This window comes from Branchiostoma lanceolatum, chromosome 6, assembly GCF_035083965.1.
Source record: "Branchiostoma lanceolatum isolate klBraLanc5 chromosome 6, klBraLanc5.hap2, whole genome shotgun sequence".
In the NCBI taxonomy this organism is placed as follows: Eukaryota; Metazoa; Chordata; class Leptocardii; order Amphioxiformes; family Branchiostomatidae; genus Branchiostoma; species Branchiostoma lanceolatum.
Genome location: NC_089727.1, coordinates 2,402,859 through 2,428,139, shown reverse-complemented (window position 1 = coordinate 2,428,139; position 25,281 = coordinate 2,402,859). Strand labels below are relative to the sequence as shown.

The 25,281-nt window shown below is 42.0% G+C and overlaps 1 protein-coding gene across 2 annotated transcripts in view; it reads right to left on the bottom strand.

Annotated features, from left to right (window-relative positions):
• LOC136436138 (protocadherin-9-like) overlaps nt 1-25,281 on the bottom strand; it is a 56,004-nt gene that overhangs the window by 27,604 nt on the left and 3,119 nt on the right. For both annotated transcript variants that reach the window (XM_066429903.1, XM_066429902.1), the window contains exons 2-4: nt 24,624-24,827; nt 24,124-24,261; nt 23,588-23,776 (exon numbers count right to left, since the gene is read on the bottom strand). In XM_066429903.1, the coding sequence (XP_066286000.1) occupies nt 23,588-23,776; nt 24,124-24,261; nt 24,624-24,827 (531 nt within the window). The remainder of the gene's footprint in view (nt 1-23,587; nt 23,777-24,123; nt 24,262-24,623; nt 24,828-25,281) is intronic.

The following is a 25,281-nucleotide window of genomic DNA, read 5'->3' as shown; positions in this document are numbered from 1 at the left end:
TTGCGGTGGTTTCATGTTCGCGGTTTTCGCGGCGACCGTTTCACCGCAAACTTAAAGCCACGGCAAACATTTTTGTCCAATACTGTAGCAGTATGTGACTACAGCGCTGCCGCGAACTTAAAACCACCGAGAACACTCCATTTTCGCCTTAGCGCAAAATAAAAACCATGCGAACATAGATGTTTTTACAGTAGTTTTCCATCACTTGACAAAAGCCAGTCTGACATATGCTCCAGATTGCAATGATTTGATTGGTTCTTTTGTTCCTAATTTCCATCATCAACGAAAGCAATGCTAATCTGAATCAAAACAAAAGCTCTTTAAAGGATTAAGACTTTTTCTTCCTTTTTTGTCCCTTTTTTTCAATCAAAAATGCTGACTTGAAAAGACCAACTGATAGCCCAAGAACAAAGAATGGAAGCTGTTGTTTCTTTTTAAGTTGTATTTCTTTCCATTACATTGAAAAGAAGTGACAAATCCTGTGCATTCCGGGGTGGTAAAGTTGCATTACAGAGGTGGGCCTGGGGAGACAGTAGGCGTAGCTAAACTGGTGCCAGCGGTGCAAAGACAAACGAGAACGGTACTCGTGTCACCAACATGAAAGCAGATCGACAGTGGAGGCCATTAGAAAAGGAAAGAAAAATGTTCAGACTATATAGTATATAGTCTGAACATTTTTCTTTCCTTTTCTAATGGCCTCCTTTGTGCATCATGTATTACATGATGTACAAAATGTACAAACTAGTGAGTACCTCTGATGCTCAAGGTCAGATCAGGACAAGGAACAGTCACAGACAGACCACAAGTGTTATCAACCCATAACGGAGGCACCTACTGTCACACCAATTTGTTGTTGGTTTTCAGCTTTAAAACAATGATATTGAACTTCAAGATCGACACAAAAACATTGTCTGAGGGAAAGTCTGTGATTAAAGTCAGATCCTTGTTTTCCTCTCAGTACTCTCAATGTTATCATCATCTCAATTTTTGCTAAAAAATGTCTAAAAACCAAGAAAATGAATTGGTTTGGCCTTGACATTCAGTTGAGCCAGAACAGCACTGATTCAAACCCTCAACCTTTTGGTCCCGACACAGGGTCTTTGACCACTGAGCCACACAGGCTAGACACAGGCATTGGACCTTGACACTGAGATGATGCCCTCCCACTCTCTACAAGCCTACCCGCCTTTTTTCCTTCCCATTTTACCACATCATCAATCACGTCGCTGCAAAAGGGGAAGACCTTTATGTCAAGATCAATACCCATTATTTAAGACCCGTTGCACCAGTGTACTTTTATGCGCCGGTTCCCTTTCCGAAAAAGGCACTCCAGAATTAATTACAACAAGTTTAACCTTTTGCGACGTCTCGCCGGGGTTGGGGATCTGTAAAATTGTACGGCTCTCCTGTTGAGCTACGTTGGCAAAACATCATTTATTTTTCATTGATTTTAAGGTCTTCTCACAGCAAGAAATGGTGAACTTTAGATTGCAAGCGGCACTGTGAAATATGCCAGTTTTGATGCTTTTGGTGTTTTGCTTTGGTACTACATTTGTTTTTCGAAGCAATCAACATTTGCAGTGTGTGGTTTGGACGTTTTGTGAGCCATAATCTGATACTTGCGTTCTTTTTGCAATAATGGTTTATCATTTCAATCATCTATCATTCTATGAACATATTGGTATTGTTGTCTGTCTCTGGTAATTACTTTGATAGATGACATCGCACTGTTTTCCAATCAAATCAATTTCTACTCAGATCATTACAAACCTCCCAAATTCGGTTTCCCTGAACAAATATTCAAACAATAACTAGAACAGATTGTAGAGCAAACATGTATGTGTTATCGTAACTGTAACAGACTGTGGGGTCAAAACAATGTGCAAGGGGTTCCATTTCATTGAAGTCTGAACCTATTTGACTGGAAAAATCATTGAAATATGGCAGACTGACATCAATAAATGGAAATTTGATTGTATCAACTAAATTGTCCCAGAGCGAAGCCATGATGGCTCTTCCAACCCTGTTAGTATCTGTGCTCAAATCACATCCCTAATTACTCATCAATCAGTTTGCTTGGCGGCCTCTGGGGCCTTGGATGGTACTTCTTCATATTTCCGAAGCATTCAATAAGAGGATATTGAAATGTTATAATTTTCTAGCTGAGTGTGATCTGTGAAGCTTCAAAAAGATTTGAGATCTCCTTCGAATCTCTAATGAAACAGTAAGAAGAGAGATTGAGAGTCTTAAAGTACCGGAGTTATCAGCCCAATTCTTTTTTTCCTATAGTATAAAGATGATAGATTGGAGTTCGTTGCCATCAATTGCATGCATCCTCACTAGCTTTATCTAACCCTTGAAGCCAGATGTGCAAAGGTTAGCTGAGACAGGTTGTTCAGTGTAATATAACCAGCTGCTGCCATTTGGTGTGCCTGTGAAGCTGGTGTGTTATGCCAAAGGCCGGATATACCAGCTATAGATACAGCTACAGAAGCTGGTGTGTTACGCCGAAGGCCGGATATACCAGCTATAGATACAGATACAGAAGCTGGTGTGTTACGCCGAAGGCCGGATATACCAGCTATACAGATACAGAAGCTGGTGTGTTACGCCGAAGGCCGGATATACCAGCTATAGATACAGATACAGAAGCTGGTGTGTTACGCCGAAGGCCGGATATACCAGCTATACAGATACAGATACAGAAGCTGGTGTGCTACACTGAAGGCCGGATATACCAGCTATACCAATACAGATACAGAAGCTGGTGTGCTACACTGAAGGCCGGATATACCAGCTATACCGATACAGAAGCAGGAAGACATAGAGGAGAAGCAAGGATAAAGTTATGGACTGATCAACAATTAGATCAAAGACAGGAAGTCAAGAAACATAATGAGATCAACATCTCATGCAGGGGTGCTTCACATCTGCTTATTATTGACTTAAATCGCCTCATATGACGATGCAAATCAGGTAATTGACTGATTGATTGACCGATAGATTGATTGGTCAATACTTCTATCGAACTGACATAATTAAATTCAGTGCGACACAGCACAACAGAAGTTAATCTATTAAAAAAGACGAATTATTTTGCATTGATCGGTTTCAGTTCTTCCTTGTTTTCCAGGGACGCACTAGAGAAATGGTGACAGGATAAACAGAATGCAGAGAGTATTAGGTTGAAAAAGTAGAAAATGAATTTGTCCATCCCACATATGGATAACTTTACAGCATAAATCCAAGCAACATTACAGAACGTAATGATACAAAGGGCAATTGATCAATTGATTGACATAAATCAAACTGTTTGCCAAAAATAGCCAAGGACCAACTTGCAATTATAGAGACAGAATGATAACCAAAAGTGAAAACGCATATTCGGGAAATGACTTCAGCATCAATCCCTTCAAACAATATTACAGCCCCTAACGATGCGCCGCGGGTAATTGATCGATTGATTGACAGATTTCAGTCCCCTCTTGTTTCCTAGGGAGGCACTAGCAGTTCAGACAGAGAAAGTGCCAATACCATCCAATGACCAACTTAAAACAATTATGGCAAAGACAAAGAGATAACCAAAAGTCAATATTCTTCTTCACATGAATACGGCATCATTTTCTTCAAACAATACCACAGCACCTAACGATGCGACGTGGGTAATTGATCGATTGATTGACAGATAAATCAAAGCGTGCGCCGCGGCTACCCGGGGACCTCCTTACGAGGGTGGAGACGAATCATGCTGCAAATTGGATGCTGTTTCCCCTGCCCCGCTGGGACGTCGCGATCGTTTGGGGAGAACCGTTGAAACACAGGATCAAACAGATCCAGATCTAAGGGATCAAACAAAGCCTCTCAGATCTGCCATGCCAGATCACACCAACTGAGTTTTGTATGTTAGGCCACACCAATGTGATTTGTTGGTTCTCTGACACTTCCATATAAAATTTCAAGGAAGAGGACATCATGGAAACTGAAGGCTGGGGTGAAAACTTGCACCTGACTCTGTTCACTCCCTGAAACTGTGTGCACCTAATAAGTACAGACTTTCTTCTCAGACTCTGTTTTCATGTTGATAGTCCAATCTAACATTGTTTTCTTAAATCCAAAAACCAAGAAATTGAATTGGTGTGGCTTTATTGTTCAACTCAAGACCATGCATTATAGGATGAAATAAGTTATGTAAATCATTGATTGTATCACGCATCTTGTACAGCCAGCTAAATGATTAGAATTATTGAACACTTCACGTTACACACAACTCCAAGGAATCAAAGCCACTCATAACTGTCATGCCCCAGATAGAACAGACACAGTGTTGCAACCGAGACCATTTAAGGCCTTTAGCGTAGGATACGTTTCTGTAAATAATTGATTTCAACATTTATACACCATACGATACTCATATGGCCAGATAAATAATCAGAGCTACCGAACAGTTACAACTTGTCAGGATCGGAGCCTCTTTTTGGATATGTTATGTCAAATGAGACCATCACAGTTCTGTTCATCATAATTTAATCTGAGACTACTGAAATCTTTTAGCATGAAATGCAAATCATTGATTTGAAGAGTTACACACAATAAACTGCTTATAAGGCCAGCTAGATGGTGAGCATTATAGAACAGTTGCAACCGACTTTATAGTGTAAAAGCTGCTGATATTATTAGCCATGCTAGTCATCAAGCTTTGCATTTCCACAAGAGACCATTAAGTTTTTTAGCATGGAATACATTATGTAAATCACTGATTGAAACACTTCCGCACATTAGGTACATGTGCCTTGATATATGGTCAGCTTAATACGATAGTTGGAATTATCAAACAGTTACCGACAACTCAGTTGGATCTAATCCTGTTGTATCAGTCATGGGAGATCAAGCTGTTCCAGTTTTGCATATCGTTGTTCCGCCCGAGACCACTTGAGTCTTTTACCATAGAATATGTTATGTAAGCCATCGATTATAACACTTTCGCACCATATGGCAATTCAACGTGAACTAGTTTTACCGTCAGCGAAATGAGGAGTATCAAGTTACACTTCATGGTGACATATTGTTTTCAGAGCTTATACAGCAAGCAAATTTTGAAGTTACATTTGTTTCGAATGTCAAAGAAATGAGTAGAATTATTCAAGTTACGCTGCATGATGACATATTATTTTTGAGCTACAGCAAGTAAATTTTGAAGTAATATTTGATTCAAATATTGAAATAAGAGATATTAGTTTTAATGTCAAGGAAATGAATAGAATTATTTAAGTTACAAGTATACTGCATGGTGAAATATTGTTTCAGAGCTACAGCAAGCAAATTTTGAAGTTGCATTTGATTCGGATGTTTAGATAAGAGATATTAGTTTTACTGTCAGTAGAATTATTCAAGTTACACTGCATAGTGACATAGTGTTTCCGAGCAAGCGAATTTTGAAGTTTATCATATTTGATTCAAATAAGAGATAAAGTAATGAGTGACTTCAAGTTTGTTTAAACGACTCAGCTTGAAGAACGTGCAACGAGGCGAGAAATATTCGTTCTGGCAGCTCCCAACACTAAAAATTATTACCTCGCAGGCGGTGAGGAATTTACCGAGATAAATTGAAAGATAAGTTTCCGAGCTGCCTGCCCCGCCGGACAGACTGAGTGTGAACAATAGAATTATAGCGGAGCTGGAAGTGCGGAATATTTCTCCGATGAATTCGAGAGATACGACAGATGATATCTGGTTTGCTGAGTTGGCGGAAACAAGGATCAGCTTGGAAAAACCCTTATTAAAACTGCCAGTCAACCGTTCCTCGCCGTAATGGCAGCCAATTTCTCATCATCAGATGGGTAAGTGAGTTTCGGGGGCTGGAAATACAGCCTGCATGTGCGGGATAGTGCAGGTGAAATTGGAGCTGTGCATGTATTACTGATGTACAAAACCTAACCTGCACTGGTCAATGATAAAACCAGCCTCCAACAGTTGACCTAAAGGTAACATGTAGTCAGTAAAGCACTGAAATACATTTCATTCTTTATTCTTGAACACAGCTGATATAGTCAAACCTGTACAAGTGACTATCTCCACATAAGGACCACCTGTGTTATTTTGAATGAATAAACTAAGTCAAGTTTATTTGATGTTACATCTGTCATTTTAAGCTATCCGTCCCAACAAGCAAATGGCATTTTCTGTCCCCGGACGGAGGGATGGGTCCTGGAGACAGCCCTGATTTTGAGCCCTGTAGTTTGCAGGCCACGAGAACAGCATGATTGGTTAGCTATACCCTATAACAGCTCGCTGTATGATACAGCACAAGCTGACGACTCGCTGGAGTGGAGACTTAATGAAATTTTCAAGTCGGCACACAAACTTGGGCGCCTGCTGGTAGGAAATTGGTTTTTGGTTGTTTGATTTTGATTTGAGCGCCGGCCTCGCCAGGCACTCCACTTTAAAGGCTGATCGGGCGGCCACGTTAAATTGATAAGATGTTTCTCAGACATTCTCACTTTTTAAAAAACCCAGGTTTGCAGAAACAAAAGACTTGCTCCAAACACACAGTCTATTTTTTTCAGGTTTTTAGTCAATTTTTGGGGGCTCAGGTCACAACACTGTTCGTAATATCTGATCGGGCTGCCATGAGGCCACGTCAAGTTGATAAGATGTTTCTCAGACATGCTTTATGGAAAAATACAGGTTTGCAGAAAGAAATTTCAAAGGTTCACTTCATGATGTCTCTTTTTTCAGCTTTTGGGTCACTTTTGTCTGGCTCAGGTTTAAAATACTGTTTATGATTTTTTTTTTTAAACACAGCATCAAAAATGTTTTGCTAGCAGCCTTTGGATTGTTCTTTTATCTTTATTGAAAAGTCTTTACCTGTACCTGAAGTATTTTACTATCTTATCTTATATTTACAGCCTGATATCCATGCTTGTTAAACTTTAGCCTACTTTAGGGTAGACTAGACACTGCTGGGAAGTAGATTGAAACTAGACAAGTGGATTCCTTCATCTTTTGCTCTATGGCTCAATATCTGGCTGAAAGAGTCCGAGAAACAACATATCAAATTGGAGTGGCCGAAGGACCACCTGTGACTGATAATATCCGATCACCTGTTCTTGTTGCCCCACCACAGGTTGGTTTACGCTGGGAAATGACCTAAATAAGAGATGGCCTCTTATCAACTAGTCCATCTTCATTAAGCAAAGTGGACCCCATTCGGCCTTCACATGGTCGGGGGAGGACTAGCATCCCTTCCCTGTATATGGTCAAACCTGCCCAAGAAGACCACTCAGGCTAGGGGACCGATAGAAGCTGGTCTATGTGGACAGACGGTCACTATGGACTAGGACTGTCTCCAGGACCCGTCCTTCCGTCCCAGGACGGAAATATAAATTTCATGAGATAAAACTGATGAAAATGTATTTTTTGAGGCGAAGATGACAAATTCAATAATGAAAATTAAAAAATCAGCTCCCAACGAGTGGGACGGAAAAAAATTGAAAGCTGGAGACAGCCCTGCTATGGACAGGATTCTTAATGCTTGTGTCGATGGGAAAAGTTATCTAAGGGTTGACCACCAAATAGTGGTCGACACATTGGCAAGGTGGTCCTTATGTATGAAGCTGAAACAATTCTGAAATACAGTAGTTAAATACATTGGAAGTGCCTTGTGTCATGAATTTGCACTGGAGAGGTGACAAATTTTGCGAAAACAAACAAAGCCACCGCAAACATTTCAAGACCTACAGTAACTGTACCCTGTATATCTCCAAAATGTTGGTACAGAAACAGTAAGACTTAGCAATTTTTCTTGATCATCATTATTATGCAATATTGATATTAGGAGCTTTCTGAACTTTTCCCAGCATGATAAAATTCATGTATCTTTTATCGGTTTCAATTTTCCTGAAAATTGATGATGGCGTCGGTAATTTCAAACTCATACATATTGACATGCACTCAGGATTTAATCAATACCGACTGCCTTTCAAATACAGGAACTGAATCTTTTTTTAGCACGACTTGCGAATTTCTCACATCGGTAACTCTGACAATAGCCATGAGTCTTGAACAATTCTTTTATAAAAATTGTAGTCCAAGCTGCCCAAGAAGACCACTCAGGGGACTGATAAAATTAGGTCTATGTGGAAGGGTGGTCACAATAGACAGGATTCTTAATGCTTGTTCCAATAGGGAAAATCATCTAAAGACTGCCAAAAAGAGGTCACATTGGCCAGGTGGTCCATATATAGAGGTGGTCCCTTGTACATGTTTGACTGTATTTTCCTTTCGTCTATATCTATACAATTGCATTTAATTTGTTAGTCTGACACAAAGCCTGAAGACTGTTTAACTAACCAAAGGCTATAATTACTAAGGTCTAACACAATTGAGTTTTTACCTGATAGCTTCTAGCCATCTCACACAGTACAAACAATGGCGGAACCGAAAGTGTACAAAAAAGTCTCAGATGTTTGCGGCCGGGGATACTGTTACATAATTGCAGGGGAAATGCTGCAGACTTTGTGCTTCCTGGGGTGAGGGCATGGGATATTCCCGGGGGCAAACACATGGAATCTGTTGGGTGAACAAATTGGTTACAGTTTCAGACCTCTTTCATCATGTCAACTCCTCTGGAAAACATTAAAGATCATCAGATAGTTCCTAATGGTAATGGTGACCATGTGTCACCAACTTTAAATACCAATTCCTCAAACTACAGACGTTTTTCACTTTCATTCACCTAGAAACAAGGTGTGGGAAAATTGCTCCTTCCCCTTAACTATTGTGATGGAGAACCTAAGATTTTGTAGCCTGAATGCCAGACCCCTATAGCCTGGGTGCCATCCTATTTCTACTGAGGCTCCCACATTCGCTACCCTAAAAATTTGTTTAGAGTAGCGAATGTAGGAGCCCTGGTAGAAATAGGATGGCACCCAGGTTAAGACCTCTAATCTCTAAAATATATATTGTGTGCCTGTAAGATTTTGTTTTCCTAAAATTTCATAAAAATGTTTCCTTTTTAATTGTCGCTGTACGCCTCAGACTAATAACAATCAATCTTAAAAGCCAAAGGTTTCTGCCAAACCTGAAAAAGCGAAAGTGAATGCAGAAATCAAAGTGAAAGTGAACCCATTGTTGTACCCTTTATAAACAATCATTGTTAAAGGTTTGACAGCATTTTCTTTGTTCCTTTCCAAAGTACCTCTAGGTGTGTGTTGCATAACTGGATTACTTTTCTACAATGCCGCCTGTCTTTTCTGTTGGTGTTTATATTAGAGTTTATAAAATCTAAATGTAAACTCAGAAGTGGTTGCTCTTTGTCCTATGATCATTAGTAAAAGTGAAATTGTTTATTCAGATGTCCTCTAAATGATGCTCTGGACAATAGCTTGAACAAAAGAAAGGCTTTTCTACACACAGTTTTATTTGCCCTTCATTTTCCCTAATCCCTCTAAAGCACACCATAAAACAGCCCCAGACTGATATCCTATCATTAGTGAAAATTAAGTAGCCACTTAGAATTTCTGTAGATAAAGATGGGAACAAAGGCTCAAACAATAGAAGGACTTCCTACAAACAGTTTTATTTGCCCTTCATTTTCTCAAATCCCACCCAAGCATGCCAAAAGAAAGGAAAGACTTTCTTCCTATAACATCGCAAAACCCACTTATCATTAAAAACATGGGACTATTCTGTAGCCACTGCCTCAAGAGAAGAAGCCAAACCACCCAGTAATGTATGTAGAATCATGAGATAGATATAGAGACTACAATACATTTTTTTAAACCTTTTACGTTAGCATATCTGTGTGTTCCCTTGCAATAATAGCCTTCAGGCTCGAGTTTGCAAATAAAAATTCTATACAACTGGCTCATTACCTCAACTACAAACAAACACAGACTACTCAACCCATTGTGGGCCTGTATGTGCGAGGCAGGGGGCATGAGGGACCACCAAGGTTCCCACCCCCATCTCTATTCATGGATTCTTACCACCATCTGTCTCGTTTGTCCTGCTATGGCTTCTCCCATCCACTCACATCTACATTACAATTGCAGATTGAATGGGACCAGGACCCCAAAAGATGGCTATTACTCTATGGGTCAGTGTGTTGGGGATGGGACCGGCACAGGAGTACCCTGTGTAATAAGGCCCTTTGGCCTGCATTTTGATATCACCGTTTTTTGTATGATACTGTGACACGCTTTCGGTTTCCTGATTGCTATAAGATCTTCTGATGGGAAATGAAACTTATCAGATAAATACAGTTAGAAAACGGCATGTTGTTGGCCAAAAAATAAGGAAACTAGCAATATCAGAACAGCGCCTGCTATGATGGATAAACGCATTCGGCACTCTCTGAAATGGTACTACTTGTAGTGTGGCTGTTTCAGGTTCAATTTGTTATCTCTGCTGCTGAACATTTTTTCCCATTTCCTAAGAAATAGTCTACCAGCAGACAGCAAAAGTAATAAGCCAAAATTTTTGAAGGGTCTATTCTTATCTGGTTCCAAAGCCTTGCATGAGATGTTTTTGTTAATGAATTACTTTTCAATTTGAAAGGGAATGATGTCTATTCATTTCAACTCAGACAGAAGCAAATGCATTTACAAACTGTGTCTCAATACATAATCCTTTTTGATTAAAAAGTTGTTTTGTTTTGACATCTTATGGGGGAAACCAATTGGGGGCTGGTTAAAAAAACAATTTAGGGATGAAAAAACAATTTGGGGTGTGAATTATTGAATAGCTGTCTTGCTTTCACATGTGACAGAGAACAGACTCATTAGATGGGGGTGGGAAACGAAAACAAATTGAGGTGCGAACTGGGAGGTACATGTGGGTTCTTAGGCACATGTGGCTCAAGCCATCATAGCAAACTCGTAGCCTCCACCAGGCCTTGCTAAGGGGATACGGACAGTAGAATTTGGCAAATGTGGGGTGAATAATTGGCTAGGAGTGTAAGGGTAACATTTCTCATTGATGAAAACCTGGCAGCCAAACTGCCCTGGCTAATTATTCTCCCTATACTATAGGCAGCGTAGTTAGTGTGGTAGGGACTAAAACTGATGGGCAACATTGTAATGGTACATTTTTAAAACTCATTACTGAATTTACTGTTTTCTTATTCAATTGCTGCCATGTTCTATTGACTACCATTTCTTTCAATCAATGGCTGACACTGAACATGGTAGTGTCCAGAAAACCATATAATTATCTAAAAGAACAGCAATATTTTCAAAATGCTGTTTATCTGCTATGTAGGCTTGTGTCACACATCATTGCTGAAGGGAAAATGATTGCTGTGTGAAAACAGGAAGGACAATTTGAGGTGTGAATTGGGAGTGAGGGACACATGTCACAGATGCTTGCCGAAAGGAAAATGATAGGTTTCCTATCCTTGGTTTTCTAAAAAAAAAGGAAGGGAATCTGAGGTGTGAATTGGGAGTGAAGGGCACATGTCGCACATGTGTGCTGTGGGCTTGTGGTGTTGGGATCTGAGCTGCCTGTGAAAACATGGCCTGAGTCAGCAGGGTTCGGAAGAGCACCTTGCACTGCTATGGGAGGTGGAGGTAGATCGATCTCCATCCAGTTGTAATTTTAGAAAGGCTGTTTTCCCACTGGTCTTGACAAGGATAGATGCTATGTGTAATACACATAGTGACATAGGTCTGATCTACAATCACGTAACAATGGAAGTTCTCTGACTAATGATTTGAATTACAATGACTGTTTTTCACGCATACAATGAACAGTGGAACTTGACTATTTGTGCCATCCGAAGTACCAAAATGCTTTTCAGTGACATGCAACTAAGGAACAGAAGCAAGGATCCCAAATCTGAAGCTTCTGATTCAAAAGCAAGAAGACATGAAAGCTGATAGTCTGTTTTTTTCCCCTACATCTTCCAGTGACTTCTCCCTTTTATCAGACCTCTTTGTTTTATCCCATTAAGAAAGCTAAAACGATCCTCATAAAAGGAAAAAAATAAATGAAAAGGGTATTTCTTTTTTTCTTCAATAATTGTACCTCTGAGCATTGCTACTTGTGTACCAGCTGGTTTGAAGAGACTTGACTGTTCAAGACAACAAAGCAAAATCAAATAGGAAAAATGGCAACCTGATTTCGGTACGCACCTTTTATGATTATTCTCAAGAGTGCAGGGACATGGAAGATGGTTTCTGATGGATGGGATTGATCCGAAACAAAAAGGAACATCATAAGATGATTGATTTGTTGTTCTCAGCCTTTCTAGTCTGCCTTCAGATCAGAGAGGCAGTCCAAGGATACCTTTGCAGCTGGCAGACCAAGGTTGGAGCAAAGAGTCTTTTCAAGAAAGAAAGAGACTCAAAAGAACATAAAAGAGCAGCACAAAATTAGAAGGGAAAAACATCAATTTTTCTCCATATATTCTAAGAATAGGTCGTAAACAACTTGCAAGATGGAAACAATATCACTAACGTTAAACCCTGATTTGTTGAACAAGGCTTCAGCAATAAACTTAACTCCAATGTCAAACAGTATATTGTATTCCTTTTGCTGCTCTCAACATCTGATAATGTTTACCATCTTGGAATATACTACTAAACCCTGATTTGTAGTAGGGAACATCAGTAAGAAGTTTTATCTCCTGTGTCTTCCCTATTGGCCAGGCGTTAGCCGTTTTGCACCTAGGCTGTTAACGGTAATGTGCGAAAGGAATTCTACCCCGGCGTCAACCAGATCGAGTAACACGGAGGGGAAAGCCCGTCAGTAATGGAAGAAGAGCGGAGGATATCCCTCCCAAGCCCGCTCACCCCCTGCCAAAATGTCAGGAGAGGAGCGGCCTTTGATGTCGGTGATTTGGAGGGAATTTACGGGGAAGGAACGGCGCGATCAAGTGTCAAAGTGATTGGCAAGCCCTAAGATAGTGGCTTACAGGAGATGGTGATGGAGAGGGTACCGTCTCATCCTTCTCGTGAATGGGCATCATTAAAGGGGGAACAGAGAGGAGAGGGAGGAAATCATTAATCCAGTTAAAAGATGTTTTGGAACGTTGCCAGATATGGAGCTTGGAGATTCAACAGCAGATGGAACAAAAAAACTGCCCAAGAAGACCACATGGGGGACTGATAAAATCCGGTTTATATGGACAGGTGGTCATTATAAATGTCAGATTCTTTAATGCTTGTGTCAATGTGAAAATTATCTTAAAAATGGTCACAATGGCCAAGTGGAAAAAGGCATACTGAGGTTGCCTTGTTACCTTTCCAACTTTGTTTCTCTCCCCTTTTGAACTACTCCAAACATTATGACTAGATGAAAAAGCTGCTATCACTGTAATGTTACTAGTATAGAATTTCTAATTAGCAAATTACTGATACTGATTACACGACGTGTTGTCCAACAAAGCACTTGACATGTTGTCAGCAAAGAGGAAAGTGGACATGATACCACATCCTCCCATTTGGTGGATAGTATGCCTATAAGATAATGCATCAATAAGGTGCATCAGTATTAATTGTTGATGTTAACAACCACCTGCCAGCTAGTGTTGTAACAACCCTTTGTCTCCTGTGTGTCCAAAACTGTGAAACACGTCGATCGCTTCCAATCCTGCCAGCTAAGGTGCGAGGCTTGCCTTACCACTCGTCAAATAACCTGAAATAGAGACCCGACTCAATTCCCACCCTCCCTTTACGCCCTACTCCAATTTGCAACTTGCACCATTCAGTAAACCGTTCTCAATTACCAATTTCCCAACACCTTCTCCCAAGATTGCAGCAAATCCATTGAAAGAAAGGGTATTGGAGACCTGGGACTATGGCAGTGGATATTCCCTCCCTTTGTGCAGTGAACGGAGCTTAAAATGAGATTATTAGAAACACAGTATAACCACACAGGGAATTCTGGCCTGCTCAACTTTACCACCCAACGCGAGCGATCTGTAATTGAGTCCAAGACGTTAACTCAAAAGTAAGCCCCGACTTGATCTCCGGTAATGAAGACGGACTATCCACCACGGATTACTCCAATCGAAGTATCCACTGGCTTTATTCAGTGTTTACAAACTTCTCAATTAAATCCAACTTTAAACTAAGCAGAGAACCTCCCACACTTCAGGCCACGCCAATTGGATTTGTTGGTTCCCTGATATTTCAAGAAATACTGGTGTAACTGGAAAAATGTAACGAAACCAAAGCTTGAGGACCAGGTACATGCCTTGGTGCACTCAGTTTTATGCTGTGAATACAGTCATATTCAATTCTTCCTCCCTGCTCTCTGTTTTTATGATGTCTGCTTGCTATACTTTCACCTTAAAAGGTCTTAGAACCAAGGAAATAAACTGGTGCGGCCTCCGGATAATTCAGGACACAGTGTAGAAATAGGGACGGGGCTTAGTGGCCGACTGGACCGGGGTTATGCCTCTGCATTGTTGGCGCATTGTTTGGTTGATGAACCGCGATGAGCCGGGTAACACAAGCCTGTGTTTACCGTGTGATTCGTAGTGGAAACGTAAACACTCAAACAGCGCAAATACAGAGTAGGGTAACGTTAGACATGTTTTCACCATGTTCAGTCTGCTGTGACTCCTCTGCCCCACGTTAAGTGGTGGCTACGCCACCTCCAGACATGCATAACATTACAGACGGACTTTCAAAGGGAACGTCGTCTTTTTTTCATGCTCTATGCTATTTTCTTGCTTTATGTTCCAACTGTGTCAAACTTTAATCTGCATGGAGATTATCTGTGTCATTAGATTAGTGGGCTCCTCAAATTACCGAGTTTGCTGAAGACTTGTGGTGATTGTTTTCTTTGTCCTTTCATTTCAAAAGCACACAAAACTGGGTAATATTTTCAAAGCAGCTCTTTGTACAACTTTGTAGCAAATCTGAGAAAATCGTTGTCAAGATTTTGATAACAACTGAGAGATTTAGTTTTAGCTGTGAAAAATCATCCAATCCCTGGTGTCACAACTGGCTCTGTTTGCCAAGGGCTTGTGGTACTTGTTCCCTTTGTGTTCCTTTTTAGTCCCTTAATTTCAAAAGCACACAAAACCTGGCAAAACCAAATCTTTCAATGAAACTTTGTGGCAACAATTAAAAACTTCAGTTTAGGGTAGAACTATTATTAAGTTGTTCATAACTGGCATATTCATTTTATCTTATCAAATCCTAGATGCCACAATTGGTGGAGTTAGCCATTTTTCTTCAGCTTGCTGAGGACTTGTGGCCCTTGCTCTCTTTGTCCCTTAATTCCTAAAGTACACAAAACTGGTAAAAAGAATCTCTTTTGGAAAACTGCATGTATGCAATTCTGCATCATCATCTACTAAGCAAAATCATTATCACAAAAATCGATAACGAACTTGTCCATTTCAAGGTGTAAAGTTGACATATTCCTCATGCCACAACCGGTATCATCGGCTATTTTTCTCCAGCCCCTTTGTCCCACCGCATTTTCCTTTAGTGGAGCTGACACGTCCAATAAGGCAGAAAGCCAGAAAGACAGACCGTTCAGCTACGACCGTCACAATCGCCAACAAAGAACCCCCGTTTCACAATAGGTTCTCCCTGCCTTTATCCATTTCTCGGGGCAGAAGGACAGATGAATGCTTTAGTGAATGCTGTGGAGTAGCGTGCATAGTCCAGTGGATAGCAACGCTGCTTCCAGACCAGGTCAAGAGTTCGAGACCTGGCTGTTATCACCCGCCCGACTTGCGCGCCAAGTACTGAAAGGGTTGCAGTCCTTAAAGGACAGGATGTTAAGCCTTGCTCTACAGTTCATTTTACTTGTTGCAACAAGTTAGCGGAACTTCCTAGAATATCTAAACTGTGTACACAGCATCAATTTCACTCGTCACGGCCAGTGGAAGATGTTTTCAGCAAGCTAAACCGCATCGAGTAACATTTCCCTTTTCCGAAGGATAACGGTAACCGAAGCCAACCAACCAGAAGATTTCCAATTTTCCCCCAGCTCCGAACCGGCCCAACAATGGAGTTGAGTAATGCCCGGAGTAAGCAACCCTCTTGTCCCTCCGATTTGCCCCGAAATTTGTCATGCGTTGTTTGCAGGCAGGCTGAATGTCCCTTTCCCTATAATTTGGCAGGCACAAGGTGCGGTACACAATAACCCCCCTGCCCCCCGTGCCCCAAATGAGTTAACTCCACAGTTTTTTTCGGGGAGCCTGTTTTTCCTTTGTCGAGCCAGAAAACCAACACGGCTCCCGTGGATCAGACATAATGGCTCGGCCCTAACTGCGGCGCCGCGAGGAGAATGTGTTTTCTACCGCGCCACAGCGGGGGACGCCAGCGCCAGGATAATGGGAAAGCCGGCAGGGTGTCACCGATGGTCTAATGAGGCCATTTTAGAAGCCGTATGAAGACGTTTAACTTCCTAAAATCCCGCTGCTTTAAGTCCATAAACCGATGATTATCAATACGGTGACAATTTCTGCACTTGAAAACTTAAAGATCACCTCCCAAATGGAAAGAGGTTTCGTAGCGCTTTAATTTTTGGATAGGCTGGCATCCGTACGTGATACGATCTCATGCAATTACAGTCGGGATGCAAATTGAAAGAGGCAAGATCGCTCGAAACAGGCTGATTGGCTGAAAATTAGGGGTGCAGCAGAACAAGAGAGTGTCACCGAGCCTACTTTCCTTTGTGCATAAAAGAAACATGGGAAAATTGGACTGAGCAAAGATTCACAGGCCGCAGTCTTGATACTAAGAAAGAACATGTTTCCTAGGCCACGCTTATTCAATTTGTTGGTTTTCAGGTTTGCAAGAAATATTCTGAACTGAATTATTAACATGAAAACATGTCAGTACCTTGGTACACACAGTTTCAGGGAGTGACAATAGCCAAACTCATGCAAAGTTTCCTCCTTTGTTCTGACAGCCCTGTATGTTATAACACACTCTAACCCTAACCCTGACATAGGGACATTGGAACAAAGGGCTATCCCTTTTGATTTTGACCTCTAGCTCACAAATTTTTTTCTTCAAGTTAAAATGTCTTAGAAGCAGGGATATAGATTGGTGTGGTCCTATTCGATCAGTTCTATTTGATTCCATTGGTTCGGTTGACATCCAGCGAAGGCTTTCCAGCCATCCGAAAGCTAAGGGCTTGCATGTGACTGTCTGATAATAGGTTTTGTCCGTCTGACCAACTACCTTACATTCCTCGTTCGTCTCCGGCCAGACATTTTCCCGTCTGAATTGCCGACTTTTTACCCGGCCAAATTGATCAATTGCGCCCCATCATCAGAACGAGCTTGCCCAGTGAATGTACAAGTTCCCTCAGCCAAGGCCCAGTAGGTGTCCTGTGAAACTGCTGATGCATTCTGTATTCCCAACATTACTAACTAATCAGTTTGCTTAAAGTTTAAGCTCCACAAGGGGCTTGCTCATCCGAAATCATTTCCAATTTCTTAGCATAGATCATTTTATATCATTGGTCCAGCTGACCTGCTGCCAAGGCTGCCCAACAAACCACACACTATTAGTTTTACAGGGAACTATTGCCAAGTGAGTTTGGAACTGATAGCTTTGGGCCAATAACACACTAGGGTATACCCTTTAATATATCAATAAGTGTGGTGGGAGTTTGAATATACTTGAGATGTCTTTTAACATGGGACCAATTTGATTAGGCCACACCAATTTAACTTCTTAGTTCTCAGGGTTTTTTTTTTTTTAGATAGCTGGAAAAACATAATGAAAAGAAAGCCTTGGTCAGTTTTATGGAGTAGATACAGCCATAATGAAGTTTTCCTCGCTGTCCTCTCCTTTCATGATGTCTGCTTGCTAAACTTTCCCCCTTAAAATGTCTGAGAACCACGGAAATAAATTGGTGTGGCCTTATGTCCCCTCTGAATGACTGCAACCCCTACCAGTAGAGTGTTAACCTAAGTTCATAGCACGGCAAGGCCGGCAATCGAACCCACGACCTTGTGGTCAAGAGCCACTAGACCACGCCACACAAGGTCTTCTTCGGAACCCTACAAGTTTCTTAACAACAAGAAGTCTAAAGCATGGCTAGACAACAAGTAGCATGAGCACAGGTGATACCCGGCATGCAGGAAAAAAATGGTATCCAAGGTTGTCTTCAGAACATGATGACTTTCTAACAACACAAACTTTAAGGCATGGTTATACAACAGGTAATATGACTCATCCCAGGTGATACCCGGCATACAGGAAAATGTTATCCAAGGTTGTCTTCAGAACATGATGACTTTCTAACAACAGATTTAATGGCTAGACAACAAGCAACATGCACAGGTGATACCAGGCATGAAGAAAAAAATGTCCAAGGTTGTCTTCAGAACATGACGACTTTCTGACAACAAAAACTTTAAGGCATGGATATAACGTTACAACAGAGGCAACATGAGCACAGGAGATATGCAGAAGAGCATCCTAGGTATGCGTGGGTGCACCCTTAATCACGTTCCTAACTGTTTCTCCATCGCTCCTCACTTAAAAGTTAAACATACCGTTTAAAATGCAAATGTCTGAAGCAGACCATGACTGCTCTGGTTATAGAGTTTTTCTCTCGCTGTCTAGTGTAATCAAGACCAGGGCTGTCTCCAAGACGGCAAGTCCTGTGCCTCTGTCCTGGGATAGACAAAAATTTCACCTCATCCAACCAAAAGTCTGAACTTCATGACACGAAACTGAAGAAAATGTATTTTCGTAAGCCTAGAATGACAAATTTGACAACGAAAATTAACAGCATGGGCTCCAAAACAATGAGTGGGACAGAAAAAAAAAGATTGAAAGATGGAGACAGCCGTACTGTCTAGTTTACTCAAGACGAAAGCCTCCCCCCTCCCCAGGGCAAAGCAATTGACAGAGATCCATGGGAATAAACCTCTGAGCAGGGGATTCTCATATCCACTGAAAATTGATAACGGCAGCGAAACATGGGGCACGTTTGGGCCTGCAATATTTGGGCCCGTAGATAACTCACAGTGACAGTCTCGCTCCGGGCAATTTAATTTTCGGATGACTCACGCAATATCCCGATTTTTGCTTCGCTCCGGATCACTATGGATGGTGTAAGGAGGGAATTTGGGAGCGTAATGGTCCAGTGGACGCCGTTTGGCCTGGAGCTTTAAAGTCGGTGATTAGAATGAAGTCAAAGAGGACGGGGAATGACTTTGACTTCCAAGCTGTGCATTCAATAAAACGTGCCCTAGAGACGGGTGGAGACGCCATCTTTCTTTAGGTAGGAGAGAAGGATGGTCTAAGATTACTCTGAATTCATTTATTTTTGCGGGAACTCAATTTTGTGGAAGAAGAGGAAAGGAGGTTTCAGTGGTGTTTTAAGTTCTCGGTTGAAATAATTCTGCACAACAGTAATACATTGGAAATGCATATTTGCAGCGTCGTATTACATGCACATTCAAGTTTTGCATGAAATGCGTGCATGGTTTTCTTACTTCTATGAAAAAGACTGTAAGGATAATTGACATTAAAAATCTGTTAGGGGATTCCAAATCTCCAGCATCTTTTGTAGATCAGCCTTATAGAACTGTAGTTAAATACCAGCAGATGCCATACTTTGTACCTTGTAGAATTGTTATGCAATAAAGTTACTATGTAATAAAACTCGACACTGTCACCATAAAAACAGCAGAACTAAAACCACAGCGAACATTTCAAGTTGTACAGTAGCATCTACGGACAACAAGATAAAAGACGGACAACAAGATAAAAGACAGCGAGACCTTCACAAGGTGAGCGGGGAGATTTAGTCATGCAAGACAGGGCAGGAAGGCAAGATATGCAAAAGGAGAACTGTCCAGGGTAATAAGGTGCAGATAAGTGTATCGCAGGGGAATTACCTATCAACAGGCAACGCTGAAAGATCCTCCCCCCACCCCGTCCTAAATAAGAGGGCAGCTTAACCTTCTCCCTGCTGAGTTAACCTTTTGGCACCAAATTTGTATCAGTTACAGGGTAAGGCAGCAGGGAGAAGGTTAAAAGGTTCCAATAATACCCAGTGGTGCCTTTCTATCTCTTATCTTTGTGATTCTAATTCAGCTTTTTTGGGCAAGGCCCAGGAGACTGTATGGAGGCTTTCAAAGAGCGCAATCAAAAAAGGGAGTCCTCAATTTCATACATATCAAAGAAACATGCACCACTTTGATAATAGCCAGTGCAAAGGATGAGTTGAAAAATCTGCTTTGTTTTAATCAGTAGCTGATTTTATCAATTCATGACTGAAACGCCAAGGTGTGGTACTAGTAGTTCTATAGCCTCCACCAGGCCTTCCTATCCTATCGGGGTGTGGATTGTAGAATTCACCATAAAGGGGAATAATTGGCGAGAAGAGTCAGTCCGCGGTAAGGTTAACATATCCCCCAATGGTGGCCAAACTCCCCTGGCAAATTATTCTCCCTATGGCCAGCATAGTAAGCCAGGTAGAGACTAGTAAATCTAGCAGAGAAATTTGTTTGTCAGCTCAACTGGCAATTTTGCTGTGGTGAGATTCTTTGACAGTCTCTCTTAAATACTTCTTATCCAGGATGCAGGAAAATGGCCTATCTATAACGCAGTCGAGACTTCTGTGAGAAAGGAGGCTGCAAATGAGTTCTGTCTCGTGCTCCACGCCCAGTCAGAATCCATCCAGGCAACCATCCAGTTTGATGCAGAAACTACCAACCTACCACAAGTTAAACTCGTGAATGTTTCCGTCTGACATTAATCATTTGCCGCGAGAAAAATTTGACGCTCTCAGAAAAGGCTCCGGCCCGTCGTGAAGCTGTAAGTAGCGATGATTCCACAAACACCTCAAGAATGCTGATCATGCTTCAATGGGAAGGTAAGTCCCACAGCCATTTTGAGGCCGGAGGGGCAGTGGGTTGTTATAAACTGTGTCTAGGGCATGGTGTTGGAAGGTGGAGCCCATCCCTCTCCTTTCACCGCCTTTTACCTGCCGAGCTGAAGTCAGTTACCCATTTTTACACCTAGGTGGAGTGAGGAAAGTTATGTTAAGTGCTTTCCCAAGGGCACAACACTGATGGCATGTCGAGGGATTCGAACCCAGGACCTTTGGGTTCTGGGCCAAACACCCTAGCCGTTACACCAACACAAGGCCACTAGTAATAGTATGTACGCAGTGATAATTCTAAAAACACCTCAAGAATACTGATTGCATTTCAAGGGCAAGGTGGAATGAGTCTCCCGACGTGCATCACCGAACTTCACAAACTCTTCCAACTCAGGTTTATTAGACTGTAATGGAGAAATAATCTACTACATTGCGGGGACAAATGAGATCGGCAGACCAGAAAACAGCCTCGACCCGTGGATGGATCCTCTTGAACAAACACCCGAGAGAAAATCATTTTCTGTACCGTCAAGATTGCCCTCTTTGTCTGCAATATTGATGTTTGTAAAAGCACTTAAATAAAATCAATCGGCGACACAATTCAAACCAACCACCCCTCATACAGAATGGTATCGCCTTTTTCGCTGTCAGTTGATTAGGCTTTGTTGTGAACGGGAAAAGCCCACTTGACACCGAAAGGGGGGTGGGAGCAAAGCAATTTACAGGAGGAGGTAATGGGATTGCTTGGGGGCAAAGTTGTCATGGATTAGCGGAGAATTAGGCAAGAGGTTGAACAGATGCTGGGAGGGCTGTTGCTGGAAAACCTCATGTTCTGAAGACTTTAATCCTGGCTATCTGTAGCTGTCATCTCTCCAGGGACACAGGAGAGGGGGACTGACTAATTCTATTAGGTGTCCCGTCTTGATGTAAAACAGGGTAAGGTGTGAAGACTAGTAGAGTTGCAGCTAAACCTGTACAAGTGACCACCTCTACATTAAGACCACCTGGTCAATGTGTCCACTTTTTGGTGGTCCCTTAGATAATTTTTCCCAATGACACAAGCATTAAAAATCTTGTCTACTGAGTGACCGCCTGTCTAGATTTTATCAGTCCCCTGAGTGGTCTTCTAAGACAGTTATGACTGTATGTTCATGTTGTGTTGTCTTTTTTGCCTGGTAACTACTGACAGAAGCAATAATTAAGTTTTGCTGCCAGGCTAGTGTCTTTTTCCTGTTTTCTTCCAAATCACAAATGAAGAATCTACTTGTAGGAAAAGAATTGAAAGGTTTGCCATTTTGCAGCCAGCTATTACAGTAATGTTCTAATTCCTGGCTTCAAAGTGTGAATATACAATGAACAGTGCAGTTTTGGGTCATGCTACAAATCACTTTTTCTATTCCAAGAGCAAGAACTTGAAACAAAAATTTGACTGATGAAAAGGAAAAATCCTTTTCTATGCCTTTCGAGTATTTCCTCTGGCAAAAACAGCTTCTGATCCCCTTTTACCTCAAGTCTGCCTCGAATAGCTGGTCTAACAAAGTTGTTCAGAAAGATCAAAAGCAGTAAGGACACCTATCAAGACAGTCTATTGGCAACTATCTCCCTGTACACAAATCTGTCTTCTCTCTGAGCAAATTAATCCCCGATAAAGAATAATATTGTCAGCATTTCTCCTATAGAAAGAGCGGGATGTCCCTTTGACATACGATACCTACAGACACAGCTTCCTTATGATAACACATCTTCAGATTAATTAAGACGAACGAGCTGGTAATGTAATTACCCCTAAAACAACAAACTCCTGATTCCTGCTGCATCTTCCCTTGCGCTGACCACACACACAGCAGATAACAAGGACTTGCAGTACCACATACTACAGGGAATCCTCACATACCAATAAGGTGTTGGGTGAAGCCTTTTCATCCATTCAAAATTCCTATCTAATTCCTTCCAAGGCTATTAGTTTGGTTGAAGACCTCAGTGGTCATGTGTGGTAACCAGGGGGTCAACCAGATGAAACTCGATACAAACACAGAAGGGCTAATGACCCTAATCTGATCAAACAAGACCCAAGCCAAGAAAAACAAGCCCTCCCCTTCCACTCCTTCCTGTCCAAGGGAGCATCTGACACAAGAACAACTTTCTTTGTATATTTCCACATTCCTTCTGTGCACCTCGCCCAAAACACAGATAGGGACCGAACGTTCTAGTCTCGAGGTCCAAGATGGCAGACATGATAGTTACAGATGCATTCCCACCTGCTTAAGTGTAAGCACAGTTGACAGGACTGTCTCTGTCTCTAAAGCTGAACAAGTAAAGTAAGACAAGCTAATTACTGTTATGCTTGTCTCTTCTACTTCCTAAGGGAATGTTCCAAAATGTTCCTGGAGGGGGAGGCGCTGAAAAGCAGTTTCTTACATTTTACTAATGCAGCAAGCTTTTTTTTTGTCTACATCCAGGCCCTGGAACTAACTAGGATTCCACTCGGGCTAGCCTATCAAACCCTAGAAAGACGAATCTTTGGTGCAGTTTTGTCTTCAAACAATGACCAATAGGTGACCTCAATACGACCTACCCCAACCAAAGTCACATACCCATTCACCCCTGGGTGGAGTGGGGAAATGTGTGTTAAGTGTCTTTCCCTAGGGCACAAGATGGTGACATTACAGGATTCGAACCCAGGACCACTTGGTTCTGAGCCGAACACTCTGTCGTTACCCCACAGGACCCCACATTGAAGCTAACCAAACAGCGAAAGTTTCCATACCTCTGATTCCTCGTCTCCCCTCTCCGACCCCTCCTTGTGTTCTGCTCCGGACTCTTCTCCCTCGCGGTCCCCTCCCGCGGGAACCTCCTTCTTCAGAAGCTTCGACTCCGAGTCGGGCGGCGAGGTGTCCGCCAGCGACTCCGGACTCGAGCTCTCCTGGCCATCAGGATCCTCCTTCCTGTTGTTGACCTTGGAACAAGAAATAGACATGCCTTCAAGTCCAAGTACCGTCATTACTTACTCCATTGTCAGGCCAGTTCGGAGCTGGTGCAAGTTGGAAATCTTTTGCTTTGCTTGCACACATGTCTCTAGTAAGACCAAACCTTTGATATGCTGCAACAGTATGGGATACATACAAAGAAAGACAAGGATAAACTGGAGAGGGTGCAGAACCAAGCTACCAGATTCTGCACGAATGACAGGGCTGCCAGTGTCATAAATTAGAACAGATCTACAGATCTACAGATTTTATCCCTACATGTATGTATAGGAGCCATCTCCCGGATTTGTTCTGAAAAGCCTCGACAGATACTAACCTTGTAGTCGATCTCGACAGGTGTCTCGTTTATGGTGACCACCAGGTCGCGCTGGTTGTTCCTCTTCTGCCCGCGGGAGAGGCTGCCGGTGCTGCCGCTGCGCGAGCCCTCGGCCTGGCGGCAGTTGTACGTCCGGTCCTAATAACGGGATTTTGATAATGGTCTTTGTCATAGGTGATACTACTAAGTGATACTGGTAACAATATCCAAACCCGCTGTGGGCATCGTGTCCAGGGTAGGCGACGTGCACGGCTAAGTTCGGCCGGTGGTAGAAGTGGTCCTCAACCAAAATAGCCCCCAAAAAAGTGAGTAGATCTAGACTCATGTGAGCACAATGAACATAAAAGTGCTGACCGACTTGGCAAAGGTCTTGGATTACTGGGATATGGGAAGACCCATGTGGTGGGCCAATCCAAGTTCAGTGAAAATGTTAATTTTCCTTACACTGTGAAATTTTGTTACCGTGAAGATAAAGTGGATTACAGTACTAGTATACTAACCTCCTTATTGAGGCGGCGGCACTTGATGATGACGATGACCACGATGGACACGAGGAGAACCAGCACGGCGCTCAGCGCGATCACGATGATGATGGGGATGCTGAAGCGGTCGTCGTCCTGGCTGGCCGGGATGTGCGCCTTGTTCCACTCCTGCGCCGACTGGTTGCTGGGGATGTAGTCGCCATAGCGACCGCCTCCGATCACCTAACAACATTTCCATGGTTTTTATTCAGTAATGATCTTGAGGGCAACACACCTGAATTTCATCCTTATCACAGAGGATTTACAATAATCATGGAGGATTTGAAATATACACAACATTAAAACATTAACTTGTTACATAAAAAAAAAAAAACTAGTTTAAGCTAACTTGTAAACATTTAGAAAACCACTGCACAGTTAAAATCTATTCAAAGTTATGCAATCACCAAGTACATGTATCACATGACAACAATTAAGCTAATGATGGAATTGTGAGCTGATCTCACCTTGCGACAGGACCGGAATATGGATGTCTGTCACGTTTTGTGTAAGTTAAATATGTGTATATTTGATTTAGGTGACTTAAAGCTATGATTTGTTACGTGTCACATATATGTTGATATTACATGTTATGTTTGTCTTCCAGGGCCCCGCTGTAAGATAGGCCACCTTACCT